This window comes from Pan troglodytes, chromosome 8 (assembly GCF_028858775.2).
Source record: "Pan troglodytes isolate AG18354 chromosome 8, NHGRI_mPanTro3-v2.0_pri, whole genome shotgun sequence".
NCBI lineage: Eukaryota > Metazoa > Chordata > Mammalia > Primates > Hominidae > Pan > Pan troglodytes.
This window is the reverse complement of record NC_072406.2, coordinates 81,840,960-81,862,718: the sequence shown is the minus strand read 5'-3', so window position 1 is coordinate 81,862,718 and position 21,759 is coordinate 81,840,960. Positions and strand designations below refer to the sequence as shown.

Sequence of the window (21,759 nt, the reverse complement as noted above, 5' to 3'; positions counted from 1 at the left end):
GAGGCTGAGGCAGGAGAATCGCTTGAACCTGGGAGGTGGAGGTTGCAGTGAGCTGAGATAGCGCCACTGCACTCCAGCCTGGGCAACAGAGCAAGAATCCGTCTCAAAAGAAAAAAAAAGAAAACAGAAAAAGAAAACAACTGAAGAAGGTGATGCCTTAACCCCAAATGATTCTTAAATGGGATTATTCAAGGCACTGCAGCCTGAGGGCCGGGGGTAGAGGAAGAGAAGAGAGGGTTGAAAATGCCATTTCTGAAAAGCTCTAAGCATAGGGTACGCCGGGTGTCCAAGGAGAAACAGTTGGCCCTGGTCCTGGGCCTAGGGCCTGTTCTGTCTGCCTCCTGGCCCCACCTCTCCCAGGTGAGGGAAATGGTGACACCTGGAAGCAGCCCCAGAAGCCTCCAGGGTGGGGCCTCAGCCAATCCCGCCCCGAGGACGTCCCCTTGAGCACCATTCAGCCACAGAGGAGAAGACAGGCTCAGCAGATAGGGGCAGAGCCCAGATCCCTGCTGAAGGGTGGAGGGCCTGGGTTCCATAAAAAGGAAATGCAGGGCCCAGCACGGTGGCTCAAACCTGTAATCCCAGCACTTTGGGAAGCCAAGACAGGTGGGCTACTTGAGCTCAGGAGTTCAAGACCAGCCTGGGCAACATGGCAAAATGCCATCCCTACAAAAAATACAAAAATTAGCTGGGTGTGGTGGCATATACCTGTGGTCCCAGCTACTCAAGAGGCTGAGGTAGGAGGATCACTTGAACCCAGGATGTCGAGGCTGCAGTGAGCTGAGATCACACCACTGCACTCCACTCTGGGCGACAGACAGAGGCCTGTCTCTGGAAAAAAAACAAAAAAAGAAATTCAGAAACTCAAAAGCAAAATTAGGCATAAAAGTGAAAACTTGTTTAGAATGAGAAAAGTCCAAACAAATAACAAGATTTAAGGAGCTGACAAATTCCACAAACTTCACGAAATTCAAAACAATATTCCAGACCCTGAATCTGCCTCTGCACCTTCCCAGCCACATGCTCCTCCATGCCCCACCTGCCACACTCCCCGCCAGCAAAAGGGCCTGCTCAGGTCAACCCCAAACACTGCACCTTCTTGCCTAGCACAATGGGCAGGAAGAAAGTACCTGGAAGCCATTCCCACCCCACGATGGCCTTGACCTTGACCTTGACTATACATGGCAGTGCCACGAGCATGTAAATACATCTCCCTAAACCCAAATAGACTCCCCAGCTCAGCATTCCCTTAGCCAGGTCCCAGTGGTTCCCTACCTGGCCACTTGTCAGTGCTCTTAACTGATTTCAGTTAAAGTACTTTATACAATTTTTACAAAAACATGTGACCATGTGGACCCATTATTGCTAGGGCCACCCCCAGAGCCTTGTGAGGCTCCAGTGCACCGAAGGGCCCCCAGGCTGAAGCTTCATCAGCTTCCGACGGCTCCACCCCTGCTGGGGACCATCACTCTTCACTGCACACTTTGTCTGGCTGGCTTCTGCTGCAGTGTAAATGTCACCTCCTCCTGACCCCTAGCCTAAAGTAGGCATATGCTGTTCTCTATCAAAGGACCTAGGTTTTGCCTGCGTGGTATTTTTCACAATTTGTAGCTATATCCTTGTGTATTTATTGTTTGATGTCTGTCTCTCCCACCAGACTGTCGTTCCCCAGAAGGCAGGGACCACATCTGTCTTGTCCACCATGGGTTTCCAAAACCTAGTGCGTATTAAGCCCCCATCCATAATGACAGGGTGAGTAAAAGGTGCGCCGCTTCATGATTCTGAGTTACACTTTGTAAGCGGCAGAGTAGGTGCTGGATGAGCTGCTCCCTCATCACCCGCCTCTGCTGAGCCATCTCCTCTCAACAGGAAAAACTAACTGCCTGCTAAGTCCACGCACGCACAAAGATACAAAAACCTAAAATAAAACAACAGAAAGGAGGAAACGATACCAGGGATATCATGGGGAATCATCTATGGAACACCATCCCTTTATAATGTTTATTAGAAATATGAAAAATATCATACAAAATAGAGAAACATAAGAGCAGTGCTTCTGAACAAATCAATCGGGAAGTTCTGGAAGGCTCAAAAGTAAGCAAGACAGAGACACAGGGTGGAATGGGTTAAACCCACTATGCACACATGAAACATACTACATGATATAAACATTTCTTAGAAATATGAAATTCAGCTGGAAAATAGATTGGCCAAAGGCATAAGAAAGAGAGTGAAATAGAGGGAGAGTGAAAGGGAGAAAGCAATCATTAAGAACTCAAAATTTAGCAAAATGAGAAAAGTTACCTAAAAGACTCATGATTCTCAGCCTGAGCTCATACCAGTCTGTCCTGTCTGCAGTGTGGCACATGTGAGGAACAGAACTTTCAGGCTTGTCATCAGCCTGACAATGCTCGTGTGGAGTTGGTTTTGGGCCTGGCACAGGAGTGGGGAGGCCACCAACCCTCATGCCACTCCACAGAAAAGCCTCCTGGGGCCTCAACTCTGCTCACTGGGAACTCTCACTCCCAGAGGGGAATCCAGGAGTCCAAGAGCAGAGAGCTGATATTCCTCCTGTCCCCAGGCCTGTTTCCATGGTGACAGCGACCCTCACGCTGTGAACACCAAGAAGGGAAGCCAGATCACAGGTCCTTGGAAGCAGAGCAAGCTCTCCCTCCTGGGGGCCTCCTTGCCAGCTCCTCTCAGGCCCAGCCCCCAGCCCCCAGCCCCCAGCCCCCAGCACGGAAGTCCTTTGTCTCTAGCTGTGTCTGTAACTGCCTTGCTGCCCCTCGGCCTCCCCTCCAGCCCCCCTTCTCTGTCTGCCGAGTAGCACGTGTTCTCCCGCCTCCTGATTGATCTACTCAGGGAGAATGGGGGGAAACGACTCTTTAATTAATCTCCTGCCTTAATTAATTATTGTAATGGCTTTCAACTTGGGGCGAACGAGGGCCACAATGTACTTAATATGTTTTTATGTCGACGAACACATTTTCTACTTTGCAGAGAAAGAAGAGGCCTGTTTTGGGTTTGGGGCTGCGGAGTGATTTATAAAGGGCATTTACACCAGAGGACTCCTGCTGCGGACTCATGGGTTGGTTTTCTCTGGTGACCAACTTTCACCCTCCACCTCTCCCTCTCCCTTCGAGCTCCCCTAGTCTGCCCACCTCTCATTCCTCCCTTTCCGGTACTTCTCCCTCTTCTAACCTACCTCTTTTGCCTGGATTCACTTTGCTCGTTATTCCCACCTCACCCTCTCACTCTCACTCTTTCTCCAAAGACACTTAAGGAAAATGGCCGCCAAGCAGAAGCTCTCAGGGTTGGCGTGCATTGGCGGCATGGAACAAGTCAGGGGCCTGGAAGGACACTGTGGGCAGAAAAGGTGGGCACCGGGTCAGCTTTGGCCTGTTTCTCTGTGGTGACCACTCACGCACCCTATGAAAGGCGGAGAAGGTTACCAGGAATACCTCGTATAAATAAAATGCTTTCCAGGCCTCAGTGGCCCTGGGTGTGAAGCCCTTTGGAGAAGGCTTCAGGTTCGCCATGAGTGGGGAAAATGCTGTCTGGGCTAGTGGAATTTCTGGAGAGAAGAAGATGAAGTAAAGAAGAAAAACAGTCCCACAAATCACTCCTCAATGAGGTGAGAGTATCCACGGCAACCTGCCCAGGGCTGAGCAGCAAGGAGGCAGGAGATGTACCGTCACCATGGAAACCACATCCTAGAAACTCACTGGTGTTGGTCCCTGTTTGCCTCTGCAGATGAGGTGTTGGGGGTGGGGGCTAGACCTGCAGGGTCCCTGGAGGAACTGGGACGAGGTGAGCGTGAGGAAAGAGATAAGAAGGGGCAGGAGAGATGAGCGAGGGGAGAGGACAGGAAGGAGAGATGGAGAGAGCGCAGGAAAGGTGAAGGGAGGAGGGGAAGTTCCCAGGAATGAGACAGCCTCTCTCAGGGGCATCCTGAGCTCTCTGGCCCTTCCCCAGCAGGGGACGAAGTGCCCTGTGCCAAGCGAGGGGGTGTGCCGGGGAGCTGAGCCAGGTGAAAAGGCCTGAGCTGGGGCCCAGGCTGAGTCTTGCTGTTGGAGAGAGGCACCCACCCATCCTGGCTGCTTTTATTCCATCTCTGGTTATCATCTAGTCAAGATGAGTAAATGGAGCACACCTGGGCGCCCATTCACTGCCCACACTGCAACCTTCCAAAGGGTCTGGGACCAGAGGAACCCCATGTGCGGTCTCCAGTCCCTCCCCTGCCCCTGGGTGCCCACGCACAAGCATGCCTGGGCGGGAGGGTGATTGGAAGCTGAGCTCCAAAGCTGGCCTCTTGCCCTAATTACACCCAGACCCCGGGTTGCCATTCTCTTTTTCTGGAAATTAAGTGGCAACTGGGTGCCTAGCGCCACCTTCTGGCAGCCATGATCAGAAATGGCTGGTCCCAGCAGGACCTCCACAGCAGAGCCAGGGATCCGCTCTTCAAGCCAGGCGTCAAACTAGGACCCTCCACCAAACGCCCTTCGGATGGCCTGTGGGCCAGATGAACTGTTCAGTCAAAGAAGCCACAGAGCGCATCCAGTTTAGAGAGCCAGCACCAGCTCTGACACTGATGGGCTGTGTGATCTTGGCAAGCCCGTTGCCTCACTGGCCTTCAGTGTCCCATCTGTGCAACAGAGGCTTGGGCCAAATTGCCCAGCAGAGGTCTGAGTGCCTTGACTCCAGCCAGAATATAGTCCCTACCTGGGGTATTCTGTGGAGTCTGAGGGGAGAAGCTAGAACCCCTCCTCCAGTGTCCCTCAGAACTGCTCCATGGCCCGGGGGCTCTGTAAGCCCCACATGGTTCAAGGGGGCCCAGCACAGGCGGGTATCAGTTTCCTATCACCTTCCCCTTATCAGGCAGGCCCCGCCAAGAAGCGGGCAAAAATGGAAGCCGCAGGACACACAGCACCCATTGCAAGGCATGCCCCTGCCCTCCTCCTAGACCACGGCAGCCCCACCTGCCCTCCTCTGTAGTCTGAAAGAACCCCTGGACCACAAGGCTCCTAGAAATCGGCTAGAGGAGGAGGAGCACTGGAGAACTGGCATTCTCCCAGTTGATGCTGGCACCTCCTGCCCTTCCTCCATTTTCTGCAGGTGAAGCCCCACTTCAGGACAAGGGGTCAAGTGTATGATGCTTCCTCAGCACCTGTGACTGAGCACACAGCTACTAAGCTGCCTGCTGGCAATCAAGGGAGCCAGCCAGGGCTGCAGGAGGGGGGTCTAGAGGGGACTGTGGTCACCCTGGTGTCCTGGAAAGTCACTAGGTAAGTGAATAGAGGTTCTGAGTTGGAGAGCCAAGTTCAAATCACAGCTTTCCATTAGTAGTTCCACAATCTCATGATGTCTTCTCATCTGCTAGTTGAAGAAAATGGCAGAATCTTCCTCTCAGGGTTCTGCTGAGGATTAAGCAAGGTCATGTATGTACAGCCCTTAGCAGCACTCATCGTCACAGACTCAATTCAGAGGATTCCAGATTTGGGCCAGGCCAACTCTGACTCATCCCAATATTAAGAGCATGTTTAAAGTACAATCTTGAGTGTTCCTTCCATCAGTAACTACTTATTGAGCACCTACTACATGCCAAGCACTGCGGTGGACCGCAGGACTAGAACAACAAAGAAGACAGACACGAGGCCAGATTTCATGGAGCTTCTCACCTGGTGGGAGGCAAGGGAGAGTAGTGAATAAACATCAAACAGGGACACAAAGAATGAGTTTCTCTGCATTGTGATGGGGAAGCAAAGATGCCAAGGGAGCATGTGACCAGGAAGCTGACCTCATCTGGGTGGTCACAGATGATTTGTCTTCACCTCTTTCTTCTTCCTGCTGATGGGAATGACAGCACGATGGCTGGAGCTTTGCAGCCATCTTGAACGATGAGGCACAGGTGCTGGATGAGGGGCCTGCATTCTGATAACCTTGTGAAGGTACCTAAGCCCCCTCTGTATTCTCTACTCCTAACTTACAGGGAGAAAATGACTTTTATATTGTCTAAAGATGGTGTTGTTTTCACTGAACTGCTGAAGTGGAGTTAGTGTTGCACACACAGCTTCTTCATTAGACTGTAAGAATCTTGGGGGAAGATGGAGGGCAGCACCCAGCACAGGGCCTTCCTATAGAAGGGAGTCTTAGTGGCTATTTGTGGAATTTGCTGATTAAGCAGGAAGGAGTTGAGAGGAGACAGAAGAATCATTGGACAGACAAATCAAGGGACAAGAAGCTTGAACCATTTCTAGAGACGTCTGAGGACGGAGCTGAAAGAAGGTGAGACAGAGACTCAGCAGCCAAGGACAGGGCCTGATTGAACAAGTTAAAGGACTTGAACCCAGGGAGATAAGCGACTCCTGAAACAAGTACCTTAAGGTGTTGGAGGGCTCCTCAGGGACAGCTTGATGCTGACCGTGGCCTTGAGTGTAATGTCCAAGGAAGACCCAAGAAATGGGGAGCAGAGGGACCTGGGTTTAAATCCTGCCATTTAACAGCTGAGTGAGTTCAGGTAAGTTGCCTGCCTCTCTGAGTCTTAGTTTATCAATACAACAACTTAAATAGATGGGATAATATGTGTGAAATCCTCTACACCCTGCCTGGTACATGGTAGGCACCCAATCAATTGTAATCGTGGCCATCAAGCTATCAGGTGCTATGGTGGATGGACTTAAGGTGACCCCATGATCCCAGCCCCCTGGTGTTCATGCGTTTCTGTGATCCCCTCCCCTGGTGAGTGGGACCTGTGACTGGCTTCCAATCAACAGAACACGGCAAAGGGGAGGGGATGTCTAGAGCTAGCTTTGGAGTCTCTCTCCATTGCTGGCTGTGAAGAAACAAGTTGCAGTGAGTCCTATACCTGCAAGAAAACGCAGCTTATTCTTTCTAGGGAGCTTGGAAGTGGACCCTTCCCAGTCGAGCCTCCAGATGAGAATCCAGCTCTGACTGGCACTGTTGGCAGCTCTGCAGAGGACTTGCTAAGCCATGCCCAGGAACTGTGAGATACTAAATGTGTGTTGTTTTAAGCTGCTAAATTTTTGGTGACTTGTGACATGGCATAAGAAACAAATAGAGGTGCTATATCAAGAATATGTTATGGAATACATAAGGAATATAAAACTTCCCTTTTTCCTGCACGTCAACCCCAAGAGGGGGCATTATTTCCCCCATTTATAGAGAAAACTGAGGCTTAGTGGAGCGGCTAAATTCCCTGAGGCCACGCAGCTCCTGGGGGAGAAGGAGCCAGAACACAGACCCCAGGGCCTGCTCTGAGCCAGGAGGAGCACCAGTATCCCTGCTGCAGTGGCGGCAGCCTTACCCCGCAAGGTGCTGTGCAGCGCGATGAAGCCTTTAGGAGGGTCTGCCCCGCCCAGTCCTCCACAGACCGCACCCCTCCCTGGTGCCTGGGACCCAGCTGCTTCACACGGTTCTCTGGCACCTATCTGGTCCCTGAGGGCATTTCAGTTTCTAACTCCTGCATAACTAGGGCACTGGTAGTTAGATCCCAAGTAGATCCAGCCCTGGTTTCTCAAGGGCTTGGGAGCAAAAGGCAAGAGTCTAACTCCCCTGGAATAAGGCAGAGGCAAGGAGACAGCACATGCACCCCCTTCCTGAGCTGTGAGGCCACAATGAGTCACTCCCACGACATCCGTGTGTCCCAGGGTCACTGCACCCTCTGCACCCTGGGCTGGGCCTGACCTGTCACTTGACTCCAAGGAAAAGCAAGTGCAGCAGAGGAGGGAGAGAGAAGCGCGACTGCCACAGTCTTGAGAGAAGCCCTCCCCAGGCTTCCGGAGTGGGCAGCAATTCCCACCTGGTGGGTCTTCAAGGAAGGCTGCTGCTTCATTTAAAGAGATGCTGGGATACAGGCAGATGTCACGGGGAGCCTTGGGACCCCCGGCTCAGGGCTACATTTATACTATTGACCTAGGTTCTTTCATTCCTCCCTCCCTCCCTGCCTCCCTCCTTTCTTTCTTCCTTCCTTCTTCATCCCACACGTGCTGCGGGGTAGAGCTGCCTGCACTTACAACTTGAGAATAATGTCCCTGAGTACACAGGTGACAGAGAAGTCACCAGGATCCAACCCAGTCAAGGCAGGAAGAATGGGCTCTGTTTTTGGGGTCCCCTCCTCCCTTTAGTTGGGCTAGTGCCTCATGCCTTCTCATGCAGTTTGCAGAGCAGTCCCCAAGTTTTGACAAAGGGTCAGGGCCTCTGTCTGGGACTGGGAATACAAAAAAGAGCTGAGCATGATCCCTGCCCTCAGAAACTCAGTCTGGCATGTGAGAGGGAAGGAACCACAAACCCTGCTCCCCGGGGACAGGGCAGCTCCCACCTGGAGGAAGGCTGGCTCATGGCTCTGGAACTGGAACCCAGGCTGCATGTTTTAAAGCTGCCCAGATGAACTGGTGGTGTTGCTAGGTTGAGAACAACTATCACAGGAAAAGGAACACGCTGTTGGAGGCACTTGTGGTTGGCTTGTATGTTCCCTTGCTGACAGTGTCCAGATTTTAGCCACTTCATCAGAAGAAAGTGATTTCTCAGGATTAGCTGAGCTCAAAGCTGCAAAAAAGAAAAAACAAACACACCCCCTCATAGACTGACGAGCGTGCTCACACAGGCCCATGCCTCAGAGGCAGATGTCTTCACTGCATGATACTGGTAAGCAGACATATTGGGAAATTTTTCTATTTTTTTTCCTCCCAGAATTTCGAAAGCAAATTGCATTTTACATTTTCTTGACTGAGGGCAGACAATTTTCACTAATGGGCCCTGTAGGAGGTGATCTGATACAAACCCTCATCCATGGCACACCGCTACACCCCAGGCACTGCATACACGTCTTCCAATTGCAGCTCAACACCGCCCTAGATGACACATCATCCCCATTTCACAGATGAGGCAGAGTAAGGAACTTGCCCAAAGCTACCAAATGGGGAGCCTGTCTGACTCGCCTGCTTCTTGCCTCCAGTGAAAAAGACAAGAGCTAGGCAATGGGCCCCATGTCACAAATATCACGTTCATTGAGGGGAACCACCTGGCGCCAGGCTCTGAGTAAGGACAGGCAAGTGTGAGGCGTTGGTGGGCGCTGCACTGGGTAAGGCTGGGCTAGACATAGCCACCCCCACCTAGAGAGAGTGCAGCCTTAAACAGTAAGCAAGCCCCTTCCACTAATATGATCACAGCAACCCTGGGCCACCAAGTCTAAAACTTCTCACTCTGTCTCCTAGGCTGAAAACTCAAATACTGGAAGGTCTGGTTCAAGACTAGACCCCGGCGACAAACCCTCTCCCTGGGGTTCCACAGCCACCTTCCACCCTCCTTAGGGCTCCCAGATTCAGTTTGCTGGAGGCTGGCGAGGCAGGCTCCAGATCTGCTGCCTGCCAACTGTGTGGCCACATATAAATTCCTTTACTCTGGGAAAAAGGAAGGACATATATTTTTCTTTGCTTGGGAGAGGATGAAATGAAACAAAACTTATGAATGTTCCTGGCACTAGGCTCAACCCAGGACGAAACCACAGTGAATGAGAAATTATAATGGAATTGTGCATGCTCTCCACCAGAAACCTTTCCAAAATACAAGGTAATACCAAGCCTGGGCTGGCTGAGGTGAGCACTAACTGGGAGCAGGAGAGCAGATGAATCCATTTGTAGTATATTTGCAGGAGGGAGTTCCTGCTCCTGTCCGAAAATTCCACCAGGTGGCGCCATGAGACAACTTTCACAACCTTTCCGGTCTGCACACCAAGGTGGTGGGGGTCCCTCAGGTCCCTGCAAAAGGGCATTGAGAGTTCATTACCCAGTTCAGAGCTAAAGAAAGCTGGGGTCTTGGTCTCTCCTCAAGGCTTTTCTTAACTTCCTTAATCCAGATGTTCATGAAAATGGGGTGTTACTGGACACATAAAAGGGAACAACACATATTGGGGCCTTTCAGAGGGTGGAGTATGAGAGGAGGGAGAGGATCAGGAAAAATAATGAGTGGGTACTAGGCTGAATACCCGGGTGATGAAATAATCTGTACAACAAACCCCCATGACACAAGTTTACCTATACAATAAACCTGCACATGTACCCCTGAACTGAAAAGTTAAATTTTTTAAAAAAGAAAGAAAATGGGGTGTTAGAGGAAGTGGGGACAGCAACGTGTTGGACAGCGACGTTGGCAATGCCAGGCCAGGCAGCAGCAAAGTCCATCAAGCGTCTACTAAGGGCAAGGCCCTCTGTGGTAGGTGTCGGTCTCAGAGCTGAAAGGGGCCTTCGTGGAAGTCTAGCCCAGCCTGTTTATTTTTCCAGAATGAAGGAGGCCAGGTGGGGGTCACTCCCTGCCTGTCGGAGGTTGTGGGGAGTCCCTCTCAGCTCGTCTCAGGGTGCAGTGTGACCCAGGAGGCAGTGTTCAGGTGAGGCCACTGCGCCTTTTCAAGGAGCCAGATGAGGGCAGAAATTGCACCCTATCCAACTGCAAAGGAGACTGAGAAACCCTATAAGGTTGTGATATCTCCCCTCGGGCCCTGGAGAAAGGGAGACAGTTCTGTCAAGATCCCCACATTTCAGAGAAAAACCCCATGGGTTGGTTCAGGGTCAGAGCTGCAAGGCCCTGAGGGTCAACTGAGTCAATCCCCCATGGTACAGGTGAGCCCAAGACAGGGTCGACAACTCAAACACCAAAATACTGCAGGATGAAAATGCTCTTCATGTACTCATATAAAATGTGCCAAGATATACTGCTAAGTGAAAAATGCAAAAGGCAGAGAAAAACGTGTCAAATTTTTTCTATTATTTGTATAAAAAAAGAAAAAATAGTATATTCATGTTTGCTCATATTTGCATAACTAAATTCTGGAAGTATTTAGAAGACACTAAGAACAGTAGTTATAGTGGAGTGGAGGAGGGATGGATGGATGGGGACAGAGGAGGGAGAAAGGCTTTTCTCTATATACATTTGTACATTATATCATCTGAACCACACGAATGCATTACTTTACAAAGAGTAAGACTTTTAAAATAGCTTGCTCAAGATCATACCATGTTTCCCGCAGTTGTGGGGTACTCTTACCTGCCAGGGAGTGAAATGATTTGGGGTGGTGCACAAGATGATTATAAGCAATTTACAAACACAGCACCGAATCGGATGGTGAGGAAGTCATTCCTCTTTGTTTCTCTTCAGTCCTCTGAATCCATCGAGGAGAATGTCTCAGTGAGGGGCCAGTGAGGCTTCTGCACCACTCCCAATCTTCATAAACTGACTTTTTTAACAAAGAAAGCAGGCATCAGGCTAAGGGCTTGGACAATGGCAGTGACTAGCTAAAATGGAATATCATTCGTTTTGTCCTGGATTCATTTGTACGAATACCTACTGTGAATGGCAAGTAGTATTGGCTTTCCATTTACAATAGTAATATGAAGCTTCCTTTTAAAAAATTAATTTAAGTAAGATGTGAGCTGCTGTTAAAAAAAATGTTAAGTGAGTCCTAATACCATTTCTCTGTGAATACAGTAACATTGAGCACTAACTTGTGCCAGAAACGGCTAAGTGCTTCCCATGAATTAATGTACTTGATCCTCTCACTGTGGGAGGTGCAGATGAGGACACGGAGGTTTAGGGAGATGCTGGGTTGTGCCAAGGCCTCTGGTTAACAGAGCTGAAGCCGGGAATGGGAAGCAGGCATTCAGCCCCCAGCAGGGCCCCTGCCCACCAGAGGGACTGGAGCTGGCCGCTGGGCCAATGCAGACCAGCCCTGGCTCCCAGCCCTGTGCCCCACCTGCCTGGGCACTTGGGGCAGTGGCCCTCCGGCTTCATCTCAAGCAGCCCCAACCTTCTCCTTCCAAACTCTGAGTCCCTAAAGCCATTTGGTTTCAGCCCTGCCCCCAGCCTCAAACCAGAGGCTCAGAGGCACACACACACACCCCTCCAATACACACCCCCTTTGTAATTCTTTGAAGCTCTCACTCTACCTGCTTCTTGAACTTTCTCTTGCTGCTCTTTTGGGCACTGGGTGGCAGCACCAGGCGGGATAGGCTTGCTTGTCCTACTGGCTGGGCAGGCTGCAGGTTCTCTATCTAGTTTTGGCAGCAGAGCTCTGCTGCCTCCCTCCCCTGCCCCCACTTAACCCTTTGAGAGATCACTGGATTTGTCACTTTGCAATGAAAATATGCATTCGGGAATGCAGGGAAGAGAGCTAAATCTCCATGACTGTGACCCAGGACTGGGAAGCCACTGAGGCCACCCAGCTGGGCAGCTGCAGCCAGCACCCTTGCACCAACTTCTGTGCCCTCTGCCCCCACACAGCTGATCCCATGGGGCTGCAGGCGGGTCTTAGCAGGTAGTACAGCTGGGCATCTGTATCTGCAGGTTTCTAGGCGATGCTGATGCAGGTACGGCCAGAGGTAAAAGAGAGGAGTGGTCAAGAGCAAGGGCTGTAGGTCTCTGAATCCTAGCTCCACCCAGCTCGCTCTGGGTCCTACAGCAAGTTATAAACCCTCTGCCATGTCCTCTGCCGTGAAATAAAGATGACAGTGACAATATTTATGTCATAAGGTGCTAGTGACAATTAAATGACATAACGTGCTTAGCACAGGGCCAGGCACTCCATACACTCTCAACAAACATCATCCAGTCCTGACATTCAACACCAGCAACAAGCCCCTCAGCTTTCAGGAGCACAGCGAAGTGGCCGTGTTTCTTCTCTAACAGCTGCGGGAGGGGCAACTCTGCTCTTAAAAGCCCAGCACCGCCCCAGCCAGGGATCCCAGGTGCCTTGGACAAGGCAGCCACTCTGGAGCCAAAGCTGCCAGTACAGAAGCTGTGGGCCATGGTGCAGCACCTGCAGAGGCAGCTCAGGGGCAGGCGCAGTCCCCCTCTCCATGGCCCTCTGCCCACCTCCTACCCACCATGCTTTCAGTGATCCCCTGAAAGGCTCTGAGAGGCGGGCAGGTCCCAGATCATCATCCCTTCACAGGGATGAGGAAACCAAGGCTCAAGAGGCTGAGTGAACTGTCCACAAAGAGCAGAGCCAGGCCTGCAAACAGGCCTCCTGTGCCACCCGGTGAGCCAGAGCGCAGGGGCGGCTTTCCTCCCCTGTCCTCAGGTTCAGGCATCCAAGTGGACAGACGCCTTGACCACTGCCTCAGGGCTTCCCCCTCAGACCCATAGAGCTAGAAAGGCCCCAGAGAGGGAGCCCAACATCCCCGGCCCTCACCTATGCTAAAAGGCCCCGTCACAGGGAGGCAGGAGCTGAGAGACGGCTGCTCGGGGGAACTGGCAAAACCAGAGTCACTGTTTCACCTGATCTCAGGCTTGGTGTCTCCTTCAGGGAGATGATGGTTTAGTCCCCACTTCCAGGACTAGCTGGAGGGTGGAGAGGGAGGGGCTTAGGGAGCCAAGGGCTTGGAATTTGTGGAGGGCACCAGGAGGGCAGCTGGTCCCCAGAGATTGAGCAGAACAGACAAGTCAGACCCCAGCAGTTCTACTCACCGGGTGGCCCCGCAGAGGCAGTGGAGGCCTAGTGGGATCTGAGCTGGTGGCTCACGTGGGTGGGAGTAGGAGCAGCTCTCCCCAGGCAGCCAGGCTGGAAATCCAGCCTGCCACGGAGACACAGGGCTTTGAGGATCAGCAGAAACCTCCCTGGAAATCTGCCCTCTTGGGCAGGATTGGAACGAGTCAGGCAGCTCAGTCTGGAGGTCCTGTCACATAGCAGGCAGAGTTGGTGGTGGGCAGAGAAGGAAGATCCCACCCCCTCAGTGAGCTTCTGATTAGGATGCTGAGTAGACCGAGGCAGAGGCTCACTCAGGCCCCTCAGCTCTGATCTGGCCTCCCAGAGGACCTAGACTCTGCCTGTGCAGGGTGCAGCCGCCCCGTGAGGCCTGGGTCAGTCGGTGCAGGTGAGAGACCTGCTGGGGGCATTCAGGCAGGCTGGAAGCACATGGCCCCAGGCCACTCCCAGCTGCAGGCTGCACGACCCCAGGGGGGTCTCCCCACACTAAGCTGCCTCTGTCTGCATACAGGCTGTCCCAGCACCTTTCAGACACTGGGCTTAGGAAGTGAGGCAGAGAAGACAGGTAGCTCAGAAAAAGGCCAAGAGTCCAATCCAACCACAGCAGCTCTATGGGGCCTGGAGCTCAGTCAACAAACAGGGCAAGACTTCACCTCCTCTTGGTCCCCACCAACTGACTTCCAGCCCCCAGCCCTGCCTCTTAGGCCGGCTAAGCACCAAGCAAGCCTCAGGAAAAGCCATCTCTGCCCACTGTGGCCCCTGCCCACTTCCGCCATCCTGCCTAAAGCCAACAGGCCTCTCTCCTCCCGCTCTTTCTAGTCAGGCGCAGAGGGAAGCCCTGCTCACCCCTGCCTTCTCTAACGGACCCTAATTCTCAAAGGGCTTGGACGTTGGGAATGGAAACTGAGTTCTAGAAAAAGGTATTGTTCTCAGCCCTGAATTTGAGGACTCAGATTCATATCCCCTCAAGGTATTTTATATATTGGGGTTTTCCACTCATAATTTATTTTTTCAGAGTTCTGCAGCTTTGCAAGGGGAAAATGAAAGGGAAAACCCACCTCTAAGAGAAGCTGAGAGAAAAGAGAGTTAGAAGAGTGGGGTATGGCCAGGAACTTCCCTGCGGCTGGCGGGCTGGAGCTGTAGGGGCTTGGAGCCAGGCAAGTGGGTAGGCCGAAGTGTCAGGACAGAAGGAGATGCCACGGGGACCAGCTGGGACATCAGCAGGGCTGAGCCCCCACCTCTCTTTGTCCAGGCCCCAGGTGAGAAGCTCCTGTTCCAGACAGCATGGCAGGCTCTCAGATGGAGAGGTGGCCTCAAGCTCCTTCTCGCGCCCATCCTCCCCGAGACCTAGCAACTCCAAAACATGCCTTCCTCCCTGCAAACAACCAAACCCAGCGGATCCCAAGAAAAGGATGAGAAACCTGGTGCCAGGACAGGCAAGTCCTTGACTCACCCAGCCTCCCTCCAACCCATAAATAACCCTCCTCCCTCTGTGGCCCAGAGCTTCAGCCACCCAGTGCCTCCCCAGGCAGGGCCTCCACGCAGACCCAGGGCTCACATGTCAAAACGCAAGGCCTCCTCTCCAGAGAAGCAGGGCATCCTCATTCTACGTGCACCATTTTCTAAGGAGAATGCACTGCAGCCAGGGGTGACAGAAGCCTCTGGAGGGTGAAAGAGGCTGAGCAGCCTCTGGTCAGGAAGGTCTCCTTAAGCAAGGGAGACCTCGGACCTGCACCCCAGCTCTCTCGACCCTGCAGCCTCACCAGCCATTCTGGCCAGAGGAACCCTCCCCACAAAGCTGACCATCATGCCTGGCATCTCAGAGTGAGGCTGGAAGTTATCCACACATCAGGCAAGGGGTCCAAGCCAGATCTCATCTAGACCTTCTCTCCTAGTTCTGCGATCCTACTGAGAAAATCTTAGAAACCACCCTCTGAGGTCAAATGCTCGCTGCTGCCTGTTCCCCGAACCCAATCCCTCTTTACCATGTTTTCCAGATCTGCATGCAAGTGTACGATTATTCATACATTTCTTTATATGGACTCATTTTTACTTAAATCTATTTATTGAAAAGGTCACAATAAATAGAATGCCACTACCACTTGTCCTAAACAATAAAGTAGCCAATAAAAATATACCATTAAAACAAAAACAGTGCTAAAAAAGTCTGGAATTTTTCCCACCTGCCCTAAGCCCAAGTCCTGCTCCCTAGGCAGAGGAGACGTCGGCATGTCTTCCACAGGCATCGGAACATGTTGGCATCCAGCTGAGATCTTCTCGGCATAAAAGGATTGAGAGAATTGGGAAGGGCATCGCTTTCTTGCTCTGATTTTGTGCCACTTAATGCAGGCCCCATACCACCTAAAAGTATCTTGGGAACCAACGGATCCACCCACACTTTGGAAATGCTGGACTAACGTCTCCCTCTGCCTCATGCTTAACACAAAGGGGAAACACACACCTGTGGTCCCCTCTCTGATCATACCTTCAAGGCACCACCAGATCCCCTCCAAATATGCCTGCTCTCACACCAAGGCCCAGCAAGTCCCTCTCAACAGGCCCACCCCTATCAGCCCTCAGAGGTCATCGCTGACTCAGGTGGGACACCAGGTAGACAAGGCCAACCAGGAGGAGGCCACGAACACCAAGCATCATGAGCAGGAAGAGGAGCAGGATGGAGGTCACCGGCTCCACAGCATGGTTGCCCAGATGCCACTGTGGAAAGCCCATGTTCACCAGCTGCCGGTTGAGGTCATTGAAGGGGGACTGAGCAGCACCCAGCCTGGCACCTGCCTGCTGCTGGCGGGGGCCAGGACCCCCTGGGGGAGCACCATGGCCCCTGTTGAAGAAGCTCTGGAATGTGAAGACAGAGAGAGATGAATGAATCATTGGGTTGAGGCACCAGCCAGGAATCAACCTCTCTAGGCTGCATCCTGCCCTTCCTACAGCCACTGAGGGTCACACCCTCCTTTCTCAGCAATCCCCCATGCCACCCATAAGAATCCCAACAACCAAGTCACAAGCTCTCAGAGCACAGAACATGCCAGTCTATATTCCTCACATCAGGCCCAGGACAGAGGAGAGAGGAAGTGGTTGAGGCAGGTTGGACTACAGGGCGTGGCTCTAGGGCCAGCATTTTTAATACTCATCATCACTCCTTTCTTTTTTTTTTTTTTTTGAGACGGAGTCTCGCTCTGTCACCCAGGCTGGAGTGCAATGGCGCGATCTCAGCTCACTGCAACCTCCGCCTCCCGGGTTCAAGCAATTCTCCTGCCTCAGCCTCCTGAGTAGCTGGGATTACAGGCATGTACCACCACATCTGGCTAATTTTGTATTTTTAGTAGAGATGGGGTTTCATCATGTTGGTCAGGCTGGTCTCGAACACCTGGCCTTGTGATCTGCCCACCTCAGCCTCCCAAAGTGCTGGGATTACAGGTGTGAGCCACCGCACCCAGCCACCCCTTTAAAATAATTATTCTGTGCCCAGGGCTCATCTCCTCCACTTCCTCTCCAGCTTCTGTCATCCAACCCACTCTTAAAAGAAAGACGCTAGCTCCAGTGAGGTTTGCTAACCAAGTTAAAGGAGAGAGAGCTCTTGGCTGTGAAGTCTGGGGAGGCGCCTGGAGAAAGGAGATCTGAGGAGGTAGACAATAAGCCACTGCATCTTCCCCAAGTCTTACCCAGCTCTCTGCAAAAAGGGCTTCAGGCTAGAAAAGGTTAGTGACCAGCAAGAGAGACTTCTGGAAGCTAGGAGTAGCCAGTACACAGGAGGCCATCTGTCCCACTCCACAGGAAATGAGTACCTACCTGCCGAGGAATGCTACCTCTTGGTGGCTGGGTAGTGGTCCTCACTCGGGGGTCGTCATCCTGCACGATTTCCCCATTGGCCAAGATCCGCACCATCCTCCCAGGCGCTGTGGGTCCCTGATGGGCTGCACCTGCATTGTGTGGTCAGGGTGGGCAGGCTAATGGAAGCCAAGTGGCACAGAAGTTCTCCCCACCACAAAACCTTTAGCTGTTAGTGATCTGGGACCAGACTCATGAAGATCTGTGGAGGATTTTCCCCCTGACCTCAAAAAGCTTGAAGGAAAAAATTTACCAGAAATTGAGGGAGGCTTGCAGTCAGTGATGTTCACAGAGGTGACCCACGCTGAGCAGATGCTGTGTCTGATTAACAAAAAGGGGAGAAATAAAGGCAAGTTGTTTGCCAGGCAAAAAGATTTCAGACATTGAGTCCACCAGGAAAACTATCAAAAGGATCCTTGGCAAAGGAAGTTTTACTGCCAATCACTACACTGCCAACAGCACAACTGGGACTAGAGCCCCTGCTGTGGCCCACGCCCCGTGGAAGCCCCATCCTGCAAGGCTCACCTCACTCAAGCCTCACAACACTCCCCCGAGGAGGGTACTAGCGCGGCCATTGCACAGGCGGAGGCACAGGGAGACTTAAGTGGCCTGCCCGGGATCACACCTACGGACAGCAGAGAAGGAACACGAGGCCAGAAGCTCTGGTTCTAGGGCCCTCCCTGGGTACTAAACTGGGAGTCCAGGGCACCAGGATCCCCAGTGGGGTTCCATTTCCCTTCCACTAAAAAATGGGTCGAGTGTGTTGCTCCCCCAGGGAGTCAATGTCACCACCTGGGCCTTCTCCAGGAACACCCAGGGAGATGAGGGTCACTTCGGGGTTACTTTACAACCACTGCCTGGTAGCGGCAGACCACCCTAGCCATCATGCGCCTCGGAAGAGCACAGCTTTGCTGCAGAGGGCACGCCCCTCTCCTGTCCCTCACTTCGCAGGGAACACCAGTCCAACCTTGGCTAACGGGCGCAGGGCCCAGCCTTCCCAAAATATGGGAGGGTGTTGCTGCGGTGGCTCTCGAAAGGCTCCACTCCGCGGACCCCTGGACTGCGGGGCCCCTCCACCCCTCCCCTTGAGTCTGGGTAAAGGCCATTCATTCTCAGGAGATGAGCCTCAGTGTCCACCTACATTCCAGATAGCACTGGTGACATATATGCCGAAAAAGGTCAGGAGCCCTGTTGTCTTGCCCGTAGCCTGGAGCCTGGGACAGGCGCGTCCCCCTCCTGAAGCCCTCTGGCCCTGGCGCAGGCCGAGCGGATGGTGGTCGCGCGCAGTCCCTTTGTGCTTTGTCATCGCGCCCCCGCCCGGTGGGCCACCCGCGCGCCCGGCCCGCGGCGCACCTGACATTCCGGGGCGGGGGCGGGAGGGACGCTGCCCCGGCCGCCAGCCCCAGCCTCTGGAGCCCGACACCGGCTCCAAGTCCCGGCCCGGGCTGCGGCGAGGGATGCGCTCCCTCCCCGGCGCGGCGACTCACCTGCAGGCGCGACTCCGGGCCTCGGCGGCGTCCACTCCCGGCGGCTCCAGGCGGTTTCCTCCCACCTGACCTCACAGGAAGCGCGCGCCTGAGGGGCGCGGCCCAGTGGCGGCGCACATCGCCCTCTGTAGGCCGCCTGAGGAATTGCACCTGCCCGGCCCAGGGTTGGGGGCGGCGCGGGGTGGTGGGGGTCGGGGAGATGGGGCGTGGGAAGGAGTGGGAGGTGGGGATGGAGAGAAAAGAGGATGGGAGGAGAAGACACGTGGAAAAGAAGGAGAAGAAGGAGGAGGGAGAAAAGAAGGAAAAGGAAGCGGAGTCCACGGAGGAAAAACCCAGGGGGTGGGGGCGCCCTGACCTGGGAGGAAGGGCGGGCGCAGGCTCAGATGACCAGTGTTAAGTTTGCTGACCCAGCTCCGTGGATGCCCCTTGAGTAGGACCCAACCCTGCCCTCTAGGAGTTCCAAGTTCAGTGGGGAAGATGAGGCAGGAACGGGGCAGACCCCTCTGTAGGCTTCCAGGAGAAGATGCGTTTGAGCTGGGGCAGGAGGGTAGGTAAGGATAGAGAAGGTCACTCTTGGCAGAAGGAACCACCTGCAGGGAGTGAATGATCCACCTCTGCCTCCTTCCTGATGTTTTAAAATCTACTCCTCCCCCACCACCTTCATAAGCTGCTCCCTGTGGACCTGCTCACCAGTGGGGGAGAATGAGCTGTGCAGTCCCACAGTCTGGGTTCAGGTTCTGGACTCTAGCAAGTTACTTAGCTGCTCAGTGTCACAAAGCAGGTGTAATCATAGCCTTACAGGACCTCTGTGAAGATTAAGTATGATGTCTCTGGCACAGTGGCAGTGTTGATAAACGTTAGCTATGATTATCATTTAATAAATGTTTGTGGGAGTGGCAGATATTTGTTGAGCATTTATTAGAACCCAGATTCTGCTAGCTGCTGGGCAGAAGGAACAAAACTAAGAGAGAGATTTAGACCTGGCCTGGAGGACTCATAGTCGGCCACCATAGTCTGATTATTTGATCATGAAACCTTATCAGCAAAAAATGTTTCACGGGTCGCTCTGGTATCTGTATCTTATTTATATGTTATTATTTTTGTTTGTTTCTAAATTACACATGTGTACTGTGAGAACAGATTGGCATGATGGATAAAAGGTGGCTGCTGGAGCCATCCTGTGTTTGAATGTTGGTGTGACTGCTTTCTAGCACTTTCGTGTCAAGTGCTTGGATGAGAGCCTGGCTGCAGTACATGCTCAAGGGCTGCTGACTGTTAGGATCATTACCTCTTCTACTATCAAGTCGATTGTAAAGCATGCACATTTTAAAAGCATAGGATGTAAAGTAAATATAAACCAAAATCCTAGTGCTTTCTCCCCGCACCCCAATGTGTTCCAGGTATGCCAAGTGCACGCATGAAAGCAGTAATCACAAGGCAGGATGCCCGATTGTCAGAGGTGGCCTGTGATCCCAAATCGCAATGTGCACATTGGAATTACCTGGAATGTTTAGAAACCATCCCAATACCTAGGTTCCACCCCAGAGATCACAATGTCGTTGATCTGGGTTACAATCTGGGCATGGAGACATTTTAAAAACCAGTCTTCTAATGAGCAGCTAGGGCCGAGAAACACTGCCTTCCATGAACAGAACCCCATAAGTAGGTCACGGAACTCAGGAGCCCCAAGAGGGAGGTAACCTCTGTGGGCTGGGAAACCAGGGGATACAGGCAGAAAATCATGGATGTTTTCAGGAAGATTTGAGCTGGTATAACTGCTGCCAAAGAGATACACTCCAGCTGGAGAGAACCGTAAGAGTCGAGAGGAAGAAGCAAGTCCCTACAGAAAAGTCAAGAACAGCTTTGGGGTGGAAAGTGATAGTGCTTGACTGGACTTAGAAATAGCCTAAGGAGGCAACATACCACTTTTGCTATCTCTCCACCTTCTTCAGGTGTCTCTCCTGCTCAAGAACCTGCAATGGTCCCTACTGTCTGCTCCAACAAGCCCCAACTCATTGGCAAGGCTTTGACAACCCTCCAACTCTAGCCCCAGCACACTGTCAGCAACTCCTTCCCTCAGCTCTGCCCACCTGGCCTCTTTGCTTTCCCTGAAGTAGATCACCCAAAGGCCTGCTTTGCTTGGGCCCGAATATCTGCTGGAAGGCCAGCTCCACCCAATCTAAATCCCTTCATCCACAAACGTGATTGTTTCATGTAATAATAATAATAACTCCTATATGTGCAGAGTCCTTACTTCCAAAGTGTTTTCCCAGAGACCACTTCATTCTTTTTTGGATTATGAAATAGAAAGAGTAGGTGTTATTATTCCTCTTTTACCGAGGTGAAATTGAGGCTCAGAGACAAGGTAGATGATGAGCCCAAGGTCAGTGACAGAGCCAGCGTTCAAATGAAGGCAGGTCCCCGGGCTCTGCATTCCAGGCTTTTGCATCCACCAAACAGACTCCCCTGAGTTCATCTCAGCTCTGCAGCCTCTTTACAATTGTGCCCCCACCTTCCCCAGTGCCATCAGCACAAGATTGGGCATTGGGTCATGCCTTAACCCCAACATGTGGTCAATAAAAATGTGCTTTTGGTTTTCTGTTCATAGCAGAGTTCATAATTTTTAAGTCAGGTGTCCTGGCCTCTTCTCTGACTCTGCAGGTGGGAACAACTGTTTCTGCCTCAAAAGAGAATGGCATGATGATAATGGTGATGTCATTTTAAATATATTAATCTATCTATCTCTTTCTCCTGCTATTTCCCCCTGTCTCTTTCCCCTACTCTGGCAGACACTATGCCTGTGTTTATTACTCAGAGAATGGTGTGGGAGAAAGGCAGCACTAGCTTGCCAGTGCCCACTGTTGGTGCCTCCTTAGGCCTGTGGCCATGGAAGACAGTATGACAGGGGCCTCTTCAGAGAAAACACTGGGA

The 21,759-nt window shown here is 52.4% G+C and overlaps 1 protein-coding gene across 4 annotated transcripts; it reads right to left on the bottom strand.

Annotated features, from left to right (window-relative positions):
• Window positions 1–15,538: 15,538 nt before the first annotated feature.
• FAM241B (family with sequence similarity 241 member B) lies at window positions 15,539–19,264 on the bottom strand. 4 transcript variants are annotated; one of them, XM_016918470.4, is made up of 5 exons: window positions 18,829–18,903; window positions 17,867–17,966; window positions 17,595–17,662; window positions 17,303–17,433; window positions 15,539–16,348 (listed from the first exon to the last, which is right to left on the bottom strand). In XM_016918470.4, exons 4-5 carry the CDS (start codon window positions 17,396–17,398, stop codon window positions 16,079–16,081), a joined length of 366 nt encoding a protein of 121 aa, XP_016773959.1. In that variant the 5' UTR covers window positions 17,399–17,433; window positions 17,595–17,662; window positions 17,867–17,966; window positions 18,829–18,903; the 3' UTR covers window positions 15,539–16,078. The 4 variants fall into 4 exon arrangements, with proteins under 4 accessions (XP_016773959.1, XP_001169591.1, XP_001169572.1 ...); XM_001169591.6 differs by lacking the exon at window positions 17,867–17,966 and having other exon boundaries at window positions 18,829–19,264; XM_001169572.7 differs by lacking the exons at window positions 17,867–17,966; window positions 18,829–18,903 and adding an exon at window positions 18,483–18,680.
• Between the last annotated feature and the right edge of the window lie 2,495 nt (window positions 19,265–21,759).